General features: G+C 34.5%; 3 protein-coding genes across 3 annotated transcripts; all 3 read right to left on the bottom strand.

Annotated features, from left to right (window-relative positions):
- Nucleotides 1-1,014: 1,014 nt before the first annotated feature.
- On the bottom strand, nt 1,015-1,756 carry LOC111783956 (RING-H2 finger protein ATL79-like). Its single transcript, XM_023664778.1, has one exon. The coding sequence runs from the start codon at nt 1,704-1,706 to the stop codon at nt 1,140-1,142; it is 567 nt and encodes a 188-aa protein (XP_023520546.1). The 5' UTR covers nt 1,707-1,756; the 3' UTR covers nt 1,015-1,139.
- A 5,859-nt stretch (nt 1,757-7,615) lies between these two features.
- LOC111783979 (WAT1-related protein At1g43650-like) lies at nt 7,616-9,549 on the bottom strand. Its single transcript, XM_023664800.1, has 6 exons — nt 9,345-9,549; nt 9,092-9,271; nt 8,777-9,026; nt 8,547-8,705; nt 7,776-7,927; nt 7,616-7,703 (listed from the first exon to the last, which is right to left on the bottom strand). Exons 1-6 carry the CDS (start codon nt 9,539-9,541, stop codon nt 7,616-7,618), a joined length of 1,026 nt encoding a protein of 341 aa, XP_023520568.1. The 5' UTR covers nt 9,542-9,549.
- A 970-nt stretch (nt 9,550-10,519) lies between these two features.
- LOC111783969 (WAT1-related protein At1g43650-like) lies at nt 10,520-12,613 on the bottom strand. The gene is made up of 6 exons (XM_023664792.1): nt 12,358-12,613; nt 12,106-12,285; nt 11,596-11,845; nt 11,352-11,510; nt 10,831-10,982; nt 10,520-10,760 (listed from the first exon to the last, which is right to left on the bottom strand). Exons 1-6 carry the CDS (start codon nt 12,531-12,533, stop codon nt 10,592-10,594), a joined length of 1,086 nt encoding a protein of 361 aa, XP_023520560.1. The 5' UTR covers nt 12,534-12,613; the 3' UTR covers nt 10,520-10,591.
- Nucleotides 12,614-13,347: the final 734 nt, after the last annotated feature.

Genomic DNA, 13,347 nt, shown 5'->3' with positions numbered 1-13,347 from the left:
TATGGCTGCATATCAAATGTCCTGGTCATGCTTGTCCAAGACGTGTTATCTATGATAGCAAATCCGTCCCAAACCCCTTTTACATGCTTTCATGTTAGATAACTTTTCACTATTTTATATTGTGTCAATATGGGGGTGTATGACCATTCATGTGAGATCCCACATCTGTTGCAGAGGAGAATGAAACATGAAAGCATATGCATTTTAAAAACCTTAAGGTTAATCCATTCTCTTTTTGTCACTAGTAAACATTCTCTTTCTCTTAAGTGTTTGATCCAATTATTTTTCGTAATTTCATTCTAAAAATTACATTTTTACACAAACTCATCCATCCCATCAATCCAATCATTGTTCTTAATTCATAGTGATGTTTGGAGTCGTTCTAAAGTTGTAATTCATATAGGAAAGTGATGTTTTTTTTTTACTTTTATTGTTGATGATACATCAAATCAGTAAATCACGGTAAAATTTACTTCTAGAGTAGATAATTTATTCGTCTTAGGAATTATACAAAACGTCTCTGTGACACTCAAGTAAAGAAATTGATAATCGAATTAAGTGAAACTGCATTCGAATGAGAGCGATCATAAGATGAAAAAAGAAAAACTTAAAAGAATTGAAATAAACTCAGACAAACTTCGTAGTTAAACGACAGGTTGATATATATCCAGATATATATCCATATCATCTAAATGGAGATAAGTATGAAGATTAGCCGTTTTTGAGTCAAATAAGAAGACATTTAAATTTAAGAGAAAGTTCCAAAAACATTTGAAAACGTTTAGGAATTGTTGTTTACAAGACAAAGAACGAAAACTGTGGACGCAATAACTGTGCCCCACTCCTAAAGGCACACAGATTGTTGAGCTCAAACACACCGCTTCGATACCTCACACGTTGCCTCCTTTGTCAGTCCTTCCGTGGCGCCTCAAGAACGCTCAACGTTGCCCAAACCCTCCAAATTTTTACTCACTTCAATTCATTCATTCCCATAAAAATCTAAAATTTCACACATTTTAATTTTAATTTATGAACTTTACCACTTCAATTGTTTGAAAAATTCCAGAGCGAGGTAATTGTAATTATAAGATTATAAAATTACAAAAACCGGGAGAAATTCCGGTATTTATAATATAAACTCATGGGTCGCCGTCGCCGCCGTCGTCGCCGCCGTGTGCGGCGACCGACGGTGACGGAGGGAGGTAGATACAGCGGCAAGTCGGACAAGAAGAATGCAAAATCAGCCACGTTTGAATACACTGAACATGAAATCCGTGCTTACAAATCGCCAATACACGAATCTCTTCCCCTTCCGAGAATTCCGTCAAACAAATCGTACACTCCGCCTCCGCACCGGCGAGTTTCGGCTTCATCTCCGCCGAGAACACCAACGCCGGAGCCATCTTCAATTTGTCCACTAACGTCGGCTTCGTCTCATCACGAAGCTCCTCCTGCCGGGTATCACTTGGGTTTTCATCGGCGTCTCCGCGGCGGCGGAGAAAGCAGCGAATGGCGGTGTTGAGAGCTAGAGAGCAGATGAGGCCACAGAGAAGGATGATGACTACAACAGCAGCGTTGGCTTCGAAGTCTCTGGAATTGGAGTACGGCCGCCATGTACAAGCGCGGAGGTCGTGGCACGGTGGCGGTGGTGGTGGTGGTGGCTGGAAGCTGACGGTGTCGTCGGCGTCTAAAGGAGTCGGCCGCATTCTCTCTCTCTCTCTCTAGTTCTTGTGTAAGAAAGGAATTCAGTGAATTGCATAAGATGAAAGACACTATATAATAAATGTGTGGTTTGGATTTCCTTATTTAGCTGCTCTCATTCTGTCTTACGTGGCACATTAATTAAGCTCATTTTTATGCTAATAATTATTTAATTAATACACTTAGATTCATTAAACTCATTAATTAAAATCATACTTAATCAGAAAAATTTAAATATTTCATCTATTCGTCCAGAATATAAAACTAATTAATTAAGTTATACTCTAAATATAAAAATATTTTAGCTCATCAAGAACACGAAAATAATAATAAATAGAGTAATAATAATAATAATAACAACCGCGACAAATAAATGTACTATTTTGCCACTAGTTTACTAACATCGACAAGCCATCATAGTCACCTCATGCAAGTAGGAAATTAATGGGCTAAAACTAATTTCTTGAAAGTGACCGAAAGATCGGAATGCAAAATATATCCAAATTTATAATATTCATAATTTTGTTTTTAATCGAGATTAAATTTTTTTGAAATGTGTATGTTAGACAGAGGCTTCCACACCCTTATAAGAAAGGTTCAGTTCCTCCCTAATGTGAGATCTCACAATCCACCCTTTTTCGAGTCAAACATGTTCATTGGTACACTGCTCAGTGCCTAACTTTGATACTATTTATAACATTTTAAACCCACCGCTGATAAATATTGTCCGCTTTGACTTGTTATGTATTGACGTCAGTCATGATTTTAAAACGCGTCTACTCGGGAGAGATTTTACAATTGATGTGGGATCTAACCGAACGTCTAGTTTCAAAATTGTACCAAAATCATTATTTGGATTAGTGAGTCTACGTTTTAGCTCACGTTGATTGACATAACGTTCATTTTTTTTTAATGTTAGAAGATCGATCTCGGGTCGGGAAAAAAAATTAAAATAAGCACCATCCCCCACCCCCTTAATTAACCTTCCCATGGTGGATGGAAAGTGAATAACAATAAATTGGACATAATTCAGTACTCGACAAGCTGCCCTTTTTCTTAGGGTAAAACAAAATCGCCGATTTTCCCCGCTTCATTCACACTATTGCGTCCCCCCTAATATTAAAAAGCAAAAACAAAAAATAAAATAAAATAAATATTTATTTTTTTTTTTCAGAAATTAGAATAAAGTTGAGAAATAATACAATTATTCGAATATTCATATTATTTCTAACTATTTATTTAATATTAAAAAAGAATAACTAATTAAAATAGAATTACATCAATTGACACAAATTAATATAATGATAATTAATAGTAATGAAGAATTTATTTCATACCAATAAATAACTAAAATAAGATTAAAATAATTTCATATTAAAAAAATATAAATCAACATTTTTTTTTTCTTGTATGTGATGTAATAAAAGTGTCTTAAGAAAAGTTTATATTAAAATAAATAATATAAATAAGAGAGTAAAACAACGGAGTTCGTAAGTAATAAAAACATTGTGGGACCTACAGAATAAGAAATGAGAATAAGATCGTTAAAAGTTTACGAGAGAAATGAGATTCTCAAAGTGTTTGATGAGTCTCACCAATTGATTCTATGCATTTTAGTCGGTAATGAAAATTTTAATTCTTATTCTTTGATTCTCATTCCTGTCGGTTAAACGTGAATGATGTTATGATGTTTTAAAAGTGTTGAATAAATTTCTAATTTCTTTTAAAATTTATTTATTTTTATATATATTAAAGTTTAAAATTTTGACTATTCTCATCGGACAGATTCACTCGACCCTACTACATATCTTGTCATAAAAAAAACTCGCGAGACATTAAAATTTTGGGTAACCAATTACCATAGCTAGAACCTCTAAAATACTTTAAATTTTATACCTTATTAGTCTACTTTAACGACATTTAATAGGTTTTTGAGCTTTGAATTGTATTGTTTTACTAGATTCTTTTCGGTTATTTTATATTTTTTTATAGACATAAAGCTGAAAATTGAACGAGTCCAATTGAGACATGTATATACGACCTTACAACCCAAACCCAATTGAGAAAACCCTAATCGAGTCATTTAGTTTAGGTGAAAAATTGAGTTTACCCTATCGAGAAAATCCTAATCGAGTCATTTAAACTATTCAGTGAAAAACTGAGTTTACCCTACTCAGAAAACCCTAATCGAGTCATTTAAACTATTAGGTGAAAAACTGATTTTACCCTATTCAGAAAACCCTAATCGAGTCATTTAAACTATTCAGTGAAAAACTGAGTTTACCCTACTCAGAAAACCCTAATCGAGTCATTTAAACTATTAGGTGAAAAACTGATTTTACCCTATTCAGAAAACCCTAATCGAGTCATTTAAACTATTCAGTGAAAAACTGAGTTTACCCTACTCAGAAAACCCTAATCGAGTCATTTAAACTATTAGGTGAAAAACTGATTTTACCCTATTCAGAAAACCCTAATCGAGTCATTTAAACTATTCAGTGAAAAACTGAGTTTACCCTACTCAGAAAACCCTAATCGAGTCATTTAAACTATTAGGTGAAAAACTGATTTTACCCTATTCAGAAAACCCTAATCGAGTCATTTAAACTATTCGGTGAAAAACCGAGTTTACCCCACTCAGAAAACCCTAATCGAGTCATTTAAACTATTAGGTGAAAAATTGAATTTTACCCTACTCAGAAAACCCTAATTGAGTCATTTAAACTATTCGGTGAAAAATTGAGTTAAACCCACTCAGAAAACCATGATCGAGTCATTTAAACTATTAGGTGAAAAACTGAGTTTACCCAGGTAAGAAAATCCTAATCGAGTCATTTAAACTATTAGGTGAAAAAATGAGTTTACGTTTACCCTACCGATAAAATTTTGGTCGAGTCATTTAAACTGCTAGGTGAAAAATTGAGTTTGGACCAATATTTTTCGACATTATTATGAGAATAGCTAAAATTTGATAAATTTTGACACATATATTCAGTAGAGAAACACATAATATAATTTCGACTAAAAAGATCGAACATATATTTTAACTAAAATAATTCAATTACGAAACTTTAAAACGCATCTAACAAACACGTAAAAATGAAAAGATTGGAAGAACCAATTGAGTTAAAACTAAAGTGTAATATTAATAATAAGAATAATATTATTTGAAGAAATGGAAGAAAGTGATTGGTGCATATTTTGGAGGTATTAAATTGAAGTGTTGAAGAGTGGAGAAGGATATAGAGGGTTCTACTGCCCCCACGCCCTCAGCCCCACCACCATTATATGATCTCATCTGCATCTCTGCATCGACCTTCCCTTCCCTGCAACAATAATTCTCATCACCCTCTCTCTTCCTTTTTTTTAATGGCTTGGAAAATGAGTGCCACATATTAAAAAAACAATTGTAGAGATCAAGCTTGGATTGTTGAGTTCATTCATTAACAACTGCCAAGAAACATTTTCAAGGCTACAATTATTGATTCGAGTTAAGAATATGGTATGTTTTGCGAGCTCTACTTTTACTGCTTTTTGTCCAGAGATCCTACGTTAGTTAGAGAGGGGAACAAAGCATTCTTTATAAGGATGTGGAAACCTCTCCCTAATAAACGTGTTTTAAAACTGTGTGGTTCACGGTTATACGAAACGAACCAAAGCAGATAGTATTTACTAGTGGTGGGCTTAGGTTGTTATAAATGATATCAGAGCCTGGCCGTGTGCCAGCAAGGATGCTAAGCTCTCAAGGAGGTGGATTGTGAGATCCCACATTAGTTGAAGAGAGGAATGAAACACATACGCATTTTAAAACTTTGAGGCTGATGATAGCGAAATGTAATGGGTCAAAGCTGAGAATATCTACTCGTGGTGGGTTTGAGCTGTTACAAATGGTATCAGAGCCAGACACCGACTAGTGTGCCAGCGAGAACACTAAGCTCTCAAGGGGTGGATTGTGAGATCTCACATCAGTTGGAGAGAGCAATGAAAGACACAAACATTTTTAAACTTTGAGGCTGATGATGGCGATATGTAACTAGCCAAAGCGGACAATATTTGCTAGTGGTGGGTTTGAGCTGTTACGAATGGTATTTGAGCCGGACACTGACTATAGTGTGCTAGCGAGGACACTGGGCTCCTAAGGGAGTGAGTTGTGAGATTCCACATCGGTTGGAGAAAGGGAACGAAACATTCCTTATAAGGGTATAAAAACCTCTCCCTAATAGTCCCGTTTTAAAACTGTGAAGCTAACGGCGATACGTAACGGACCAAAACAAACAATATTTGCTAGCGATAGGCTTGGATTCTTACAAAAAAAAAAAAAAAAAATAATAATAATAATAAATAAATAAATTTGTATCAAGTGATTATAAGGAGTATGAAGATTCTCGAATCTCACCTCCAACCTCAACGTAATCTCTTTTGTACATAATATTGCTTGCATAAACGAGGCTAAAATAGAATGAAACGAAAAGAAATACGAATATGAGCACAACTCAACAGTAATTGATATGTACTTTTGTGTTCGAGATTGAAGGTTCCAATGTTCATACCCTGCATTTGTTATATTAAAAAACGTAAATAGCTGATATATATACCCTGATCGACACCGAACTTCACACAAAACATTCTACTATATACCTAATTTTGTTCGTAAAATTTGATTAAGAAGTTTCCATTACAAAGAAATTGGGAGAAAAGAAAAGAACAAATTCTTAAAACTCAGATAGGAAGAGAGTTTTGAGACGTCAATTTGTTTGTTGTTTTTGGACATTTGTAGTGACATGGTCAAATTGAAGCCACAAGTTATTAATTTTGTAAAGAAATAAAGGAGTGATAAGCCAAATGAATGGCCTGGAGAAAGGAACGAATCTTGTGCATTAAATTTTTAATTTAAAGGCCCAAGGAAGAAGAGAGATGCAGTTCCCCTTATTGCTGGGTATTTGGGTTAGGATTTGGACATGAAGAGCTGCAGGAGAGGGCCCTCTTTTGTATCTTAGGACATGCACTCATCTCATTAAACCTTACAATGTTTGGTGTGATGATTGGTTCTAAATTTGTGTCGTTATGAGATTCGATTGCAAGAGGAACGAATGTCAGCGAGGGTGTTCGGCCTCGAAGGAGGGTGGATTGTGAGACCCTACATCGATTTGAAAGGAAACCAGTGCAGCGAGGACGTTAGTCTCTGCAGGGGTGAATTGTGAGATCTCACATCGGTAGAGGAGGGGAACGATACATTTTTATAAGGTCCTAGCATACTGCATTTTATCCAAAGAGGACAATATTTGTTAGCGGTGGATTTGGGTTATTACATATTTGAACACATTTTTTTATTTATCGGTCGATTTCTCGACTCGTTCATTATGTAAAAACACATTTTTTTATCCACGAGATTTAGAATAAGTGTACATTTGATCTCTAAAGTTTCAGACTATTAGGATCGCACAACAATGCACACACAAGATAAAACAAAGAATATAGAAATTAAAATTTCAAAATTATCATATATATATATATATGGTTCAACTTATTATATATAGTTTTATCATATATAATCATCTATATAACTATTTATCATATATAGCTATTTACTATCATATATATTTAGTATGCATAACCGTTGACTAAGCTAAATAATCAGGCTACATAACCCAACACAAACTAATACTTAGATTATGATATTTGGAAAATAGTTCTAAATAGCATGTAAATTAAAATTGAATAAATGTTCATTAGATATTCGAACCTTTGACCTTTTAATCGGGAATATATGCTTTGATTAAATTAAAAGTGTGATTGATTGGGAAGAGTGGAAGATGAACATTTTATTTTTAGTTTTGCATTTGGATATCAAAGAAACATTCATTTACAGATGTGTGTTGTGCATTTGAGTGTGGACGGAGAGCTTTTGGTTGTCCTACGGTTCAGCTGCGACCTCATGATCTGCCTTCTTACCCCACAGCACCAAATACAGACCCAGTATGATAAGGAAAGCTCCTACCAGGCTTCATAACGCAACAGTTTCAGGCAACACCTTCAATTCAATACAGACATAGTAGAGGAAGGGAGTGGCTTACCTGCCCACATGAAGCCGCTCTGAGAACACAAATGCTGAGAATATGGCCACAAATATCAGCATTAGGGGATTAAACATTGAAGTAAAAACAGGCCCGTTGCGGCTGATGCACCAAGTTTGTAGGAAATACCCGACGCCCGAAATCACAACGCCCTATATACAAATAGGAGAGTAGATGATTTAAGAAGGGATTTCAGAGTGATAAACTATAACAGTCCAAGTCTACCGCTAATATATATTATTTATTTTTGTTTGAAAACACATCAACACACACAAATCGAGAAGCTGTATCAGAGTCAAGCATTGAGCGGTGTCGAAACCTCTATCTTGTAGGCACTTTTAAAATCATGAGGGTGACGTATGCAAAAACACATAATATGTTAACAGTGAATTTCAAAATTTTTCAATTATTTTTATTAAGGTTTCTTATTTTTTATAAAAGAAAATTAGTTATTTGAAAAATCTCTTTCACTCTAACTTCTATTTTATCGTATAATTTCTATTAAAAAATGTAAATAAGAAATTAATATATGCTTCAACATAAAATATATGGTTCTATTTTATCGTATAATTTTTATTATAATTTATAATAGAAAATTATATATTTTATTGTTATATGTAAAAAAAAGTAGAGACGATTAGGGTAGAACAGGGAATTAGGCACGGACGGAGACGTCTCACATACTTCTCTCATTCCCGGTTTAAACAGTGATTTCCTGCCTTATTTGTAATAGGTTCCCGTAGAATAAATAAATCAATCGACTATACTCACACAATATACGATGGTTAAGAGGCGTGCATCCCATTGCAGCTTCCATTTTTCTAAATCTCTAGCAAAGATCAAGGCAAGGAAGCCAGATTGTGCAGTTGCAAACAAGCACATTAAAACAGTGATGGTCAATTGTGCTGGGTATTTTCTAGTGACTAATGCCTGCAAGCCATTGAAATTCGATGAGCATATTTCATTTGCTTCCATACAAAGAAGACTTTGAATGAACTTACCAGTAAAATTAGCCATGCACTCCAAGCAACCTCACTTACAAGAATTAAACCCGAGCCCTTTATCCAATCCTCGCCACTGCTATGTCCCGAGCCTTGATTCTTGTACACGTCTATGAGTGGCTCCTTGAACATGCCTTTGGTTACATATGGTCCTTTCCAAAACGTGAAAACAAAGGAACCACCAATGCACACAATCGTCCCCAACACTTTAGCACCACCTCTCGCAGTTTTGATATTCACTCTCTCCAATCTTTCAAGATAAAAAATTTATGAATATTTTTATTAATTTATATGGAAAAAGAATAGATACAGTACCGAAACAGAACGGCCATGACAAATGTCAAGCTCGGAATGATGTTGCTGAAAGTGGTAGTTACTATAGGCGAAGTATAACTGATTCCAGCGTAGAATAGATTCAGGTGAATCGTTGAGCCTAAGATTGCGAGCAAAAAGATGTTTATCGTCATCGAAAGCGTGAGAGAAGTCCGTTTGTTTCTATAGAAAGCCACCATATAATCAACCATTAAGCAAAGAAAATGATACAAGAAGCAAACAATTTCGATCGCACCTATCTATGAGATAAGCAAAAGGAGCCAAGACGAGGAAGGCTATGAAATGGCGATAAACGATGAAGACCAAAGGGTTAAGACCCTTGTCGCTAGCGATCTTCACCAGAATGTGGGATCCGCCATACGCAATATACACCAACACCATTGCTGCACATGGCGCATACAGCTTCCTCATTGACACTCCCGCAGTTGCCATCGCATTTCCCCTTTGGGTCTCAAATAAATAACCACAATTATATATTTAAAACTTAAAAGTAACATATTTGTGATTTATTTATTACATAATTCTTAAAATAAATTCCTCCCCTTTTAATTTTGTGTCTAATAAGTCGAGTAGCTAATGTCTGTGAATTTATTTTATTTTATATTTATATATTAGTTAAATTACAAATTTAATCTAAATACATTGTGGAGTTTCAATTCTTTTAAAATTTAGAAATTTTCAATTTTTCGTTTATATAAAATTCAAATTTAAAAATGGATTGACGACTTTTAAAAATTCATAAACTAAAGGAATAACAAATAAAATGGTGAAAGTATGGATTAAATTAATAATTTAACTTTATTTACTTTTTATAGAAAAGTTGTTAGGAAGGGAGAGAATTTTTATTTTATTTGGAAGATTTAATTAGTTTATATTTTTAATATTGGTAGGTATTAATTGGTATCTTGTGTCGTGATTAAAGGTTGCGAATATGAATGAAGATTGAACCTTCCATCCTAATTCTTTTTCTTATTCTTAAATCTGTATTCTTTCGCTGAGTAATAATATTTTCATATCTATTCACACTTTTGAGTGGTAGATATTGCGTCATGATTTGTGAGTTTTTTTTTTTTTTTTTTTTTTTTTCGGACTAAATGAACACACTTTACTAAAGCATTTGATCCTCGAATACTTTGGAGATGATGGTCATTAAGCATCTTTAGTGGTGCATTTTGAGCATACATTCTTTTTTAACTTTACATTTAATTAAAAATGGTTAATTACAATTAAGATGTTATCCTTTACTTATATTGAAAAATTAGGATGAGCACAAACCAACATGAGTCTGTCACCCAACTTAAAATTGTTCCAATTCGTTCCCCTCTTCAACCGATGTGGATTCTTAGCATTTGTGATTAAGGAGTTTGCATATACACGAACGTCTTTAGATCTAATTAATTTGAGTTTTCATATTTGAAGACGTATCATTAACCATTACTAGTTTTTGCAATTGTATATCAAATAAAAGATTCATGTGGTCGTTTATGTTACAGAATCCTTTACTTGGCTATGATTTACAGATGTATTCTGCATTTCAGTGTCAACAAACACCTTATCTTTCTCCTGTGGTTCAGCTGCCACCACATGATCTGCTTTCTTCCCCCACAGCACCAAGTACAGACCCAGTACGATAAAGAAAGCTCCTACCAGGCTTCATAACGCAACAGTTTCAGGAAACACCTTCAATTTAATACAAACATGGTAGGAAGGGAGTGGCTTACCTGCCCACATGAAGCCGCTCTGAGAACACAAATGCTGAGAATATGGCCACAAATATCAGCATTAAGGGGCTAAACATTGAAGTAAAAACAGGCCCGTTGTGGCTGATGCACCAGGTTTGTAGGAAATACCCCACGCCCGAAATCACTATGCCCTGTACATCAAACCCGAAAACAAAGGTTTGGATTGAGTTGCGAAAAAAAATTTAGGTTCTTTGGACTACCAACCTAACCAACTGGTATAAGAGGACAATATCTTGCTTGGGCCATTACAAATGGTATAAGAGCCAAACAACAGGCGATGAGTATTGAGGACGCTGGACCCTGAAGGGATGGATTGTGAGATCGCACGTAGGTTGGGGAGGGGAACGAATCATTATTTATAAAGGTGAGGAAACTCTCACTAGCAGACTTGTTGCTAGTTTTAAAAATTTGGAGGGAAATTCAAAAGGAAAAGCCCAGAAAACACAATATCTACTAACAGTGTACTTGAGCCTTTACATCTCAAAATAGACTATACTCACACTGTATACGATGGTTAATAGCCGTGCATCCCACTGCAGCTTCCATTTTTCTGGATCTCTAGCAAAGATCAAGGCAAGGAAGCCAGATTGTGCAGTTGCAAAGAAGCAAATCAATACAGTCATGGTCAATTGAGCTGGGTATTTTCTGGTGACAAATGCCTGCAACCCAAGCCAAGCCAAGCCAAGCCATTGAGATTTGATGACCATATTTCATTTGCTTCCATAAAAGAAGAGTTTGAACTACCTGTAGAATTAGCCATATACTCCAAGCAATGTCGCTTATAAGAATAAAAGCTGAGCCCTTGATCCAATCCTTGCCACTGCTATTCCCAGAGTCATGATTCTTGTATATGTCTATGAGTGGCTCCTTGAACATGCCTTTGGTTACATATGGTCCTTTCCATAACGTGAAAATAAGGGAACCACCGATGCACACAATCGTCCCCAACACTTTAGCACCACCTCCGGCACTTCTAATATTCACCTTCTCCAATCTTTATTCAACATCAGTATTTGAAACTAATTAATTATTAATCACTTATCTCTAATTTTAAAGCTTAAAATAAAATAAAATAAAAATAAATAGAAATGTTTGTATTTTAAAGCTTAAAATAAAATAAAATAAAAATAAATGGAAATGTTTGTATTCTCATCGATATTCATGACCTTTAAATAGGATACGAGGTACCAACTAATATCGTATCAGTTGGTACCTGAACATGGTATCAGAGCATCATTCTTAACAATATGGTACCTGAATAGAACAGCCATGACAAACGTCAAGCTTGGAATGACGTTACTGAAAGCCGAAGCCACTGTCGGCGAAGTATAGCCGATTCCGACGTAGAATAGATTCAGGTGAATGGTTGACCCTAAAATTGCGAGTAAAAAGATTTTAATCGCTGTCGGAATCGTTAGAGAAGCCGGTTTGTTTCTGCAAAATTCAAAGAATCGAATCAAAGTAAAAAATCGTTCCGAGGAACACAAGATGAGTGTTTAATCGCACCTGTCGATGAAATAAGCGAAAGGAGCCAAGAGGAGGAAGGCGATGAAATGGCGATAAACGACGAAGACAAAAGGATTAAGATCCTTCTCGCTGGCGATTTTCATGAGAATGTTGGATCCGCCATACCCAATCTGCACCACCACCATAGCTGCACACGACGCATACAGCTTCGTCATTGGGACTCAGAACCTGCGATCGAATCCCCGTTGCCGCAAATAAATAACCAAAATTCTGTACCCTTCAAATCCACGAAACTTCTTCCCCTGTTTAGAAAATCCAAAGTCCACTACTTTTGCCATCTACTCGTTTTCTTATTTTTATTATTTTTATTAGTTTTATTATTTTTATCATTTATATTTTGAGTTCAATTGACAAAAGTACCCTCAATATAAATTATTTAAATTTAGATATTATATTCATTTTTAGTTGAAGTACCCATGTAAGTAGTTGGATATTATAATTAATTTAATTTAATTTAATTTATAAAAGTGGATGAATAGGTTATAAAAGTAATTTAGCCTAGTTGATAGATATAGACCTCTCGATAAGAATTAGCTGACTTATTTGAATAGTTTTAAATAATTTGAAAATTATTTTTTATTTAATCAAAGCCATATAAATATTGTCTACTTTATCGTTCATGGAATAAAGTTCCACTAGATGATTTTTCGTATTTACGTTATATTGTTATTGTAGCTTAGTAGTAGCATTTTCTTCTCTCAACTTTGATAGATTATGTTTTATTTTTTTATTTCAATTGTATTTTCACCATTAGTTGGAATTGATATACACTTTCAAAACATTTATCTAATTTAGGATACTTAGCAACTAAAATATTAAATAGGATGGATTGGTGGTAGTAGTTGTAAAGCAGTTAATAAACATTCTTTGCTAAAGCATTTTATCCCAAATGAGGTGACATAAACCTAATTTATAAATATCGAATAATTTCGAATATTGTCGGAAATTATAGGCACCAAATATTGTCTT

This window comes from Cucurbita pepo, unplaced genomic scaffold (assembly GCF_002806865.2).
Source record: "Cucurbita pepo subsp. pepo cultivar mu-cu-16 unplaced genomic scaffold, ASM280686v2 Cp4.1_scaffold000134, whole genome shotgun sequence".
Taxonomy (NCBI): Eukaryota; Viridiplantae; Streptophyta; class Magnoliopsida; order Cucurbitales; family Cucurbitaceae; genus Cucurbita; species Cucurbita pepo.
This window is presented reverse-complemented; position numbering and strand designations above follow the sequence as displayed.

What these genes read in the sequence shown, in the direction of transcription:
- LOC111783956 (XM_023664778.1), bottom strand. Translation starts at nt 1,706, where the DNA reads ATGCGGCCGACTCCTTTAGACGCCGACGACACCGTCAGCTTCCAGCCA.
- LOC111783979 (XM_023664800.1), bottom strand. Translation starts at nt 9,541, where the DNA reads ATGGCAACTGCGGGAGTGTCAATGAGGAAGCTGTATGCGCCATGTGCA. An exon ending in TTTGCTTATCTCATAGATAG is followed by an intron (nt 9,272 to 9,344) that starts GTGCGATCGAAA and finishes GGCTTTCTATAG; the next exon opens with AAACAAACGGACTTCTCTCA. An exon ending in TCTTAACCATCGTATATTGT is followed by an intron (nt 7,928 to 8,546) that starts GTGAGTATAGTC and finishes ATTTGTATATAG; the next exon opens with GGCGTTGTGATTTCGGGCGT.
- LOC111783969 (XM_023664792.1), bottom strand. Translation starts at nt 12,533, where the DNA reads ATGACGAAGCTGTATGCGTCGTGTGCAGCTATGGTGGTGGTGCAGATT. An exon ending in TTCGCTTATTTCATCGACAG is followed by an intron (nt 12,286 to 12,357) that starts GTGCGATTAAAC and finishes TGAATTTTGCAG; the next exon opens with AAACAAACCGGCTTCTCTAA. An exon ending in GTATATGGCTAATTCTACAG is followed by an intron (nt 11,511 to 11,595) that starts GTAGTTCAAACT and finishes CTTGGGTTGCAG; the next exon opens with GCATTTGTCACCAGAAAATA.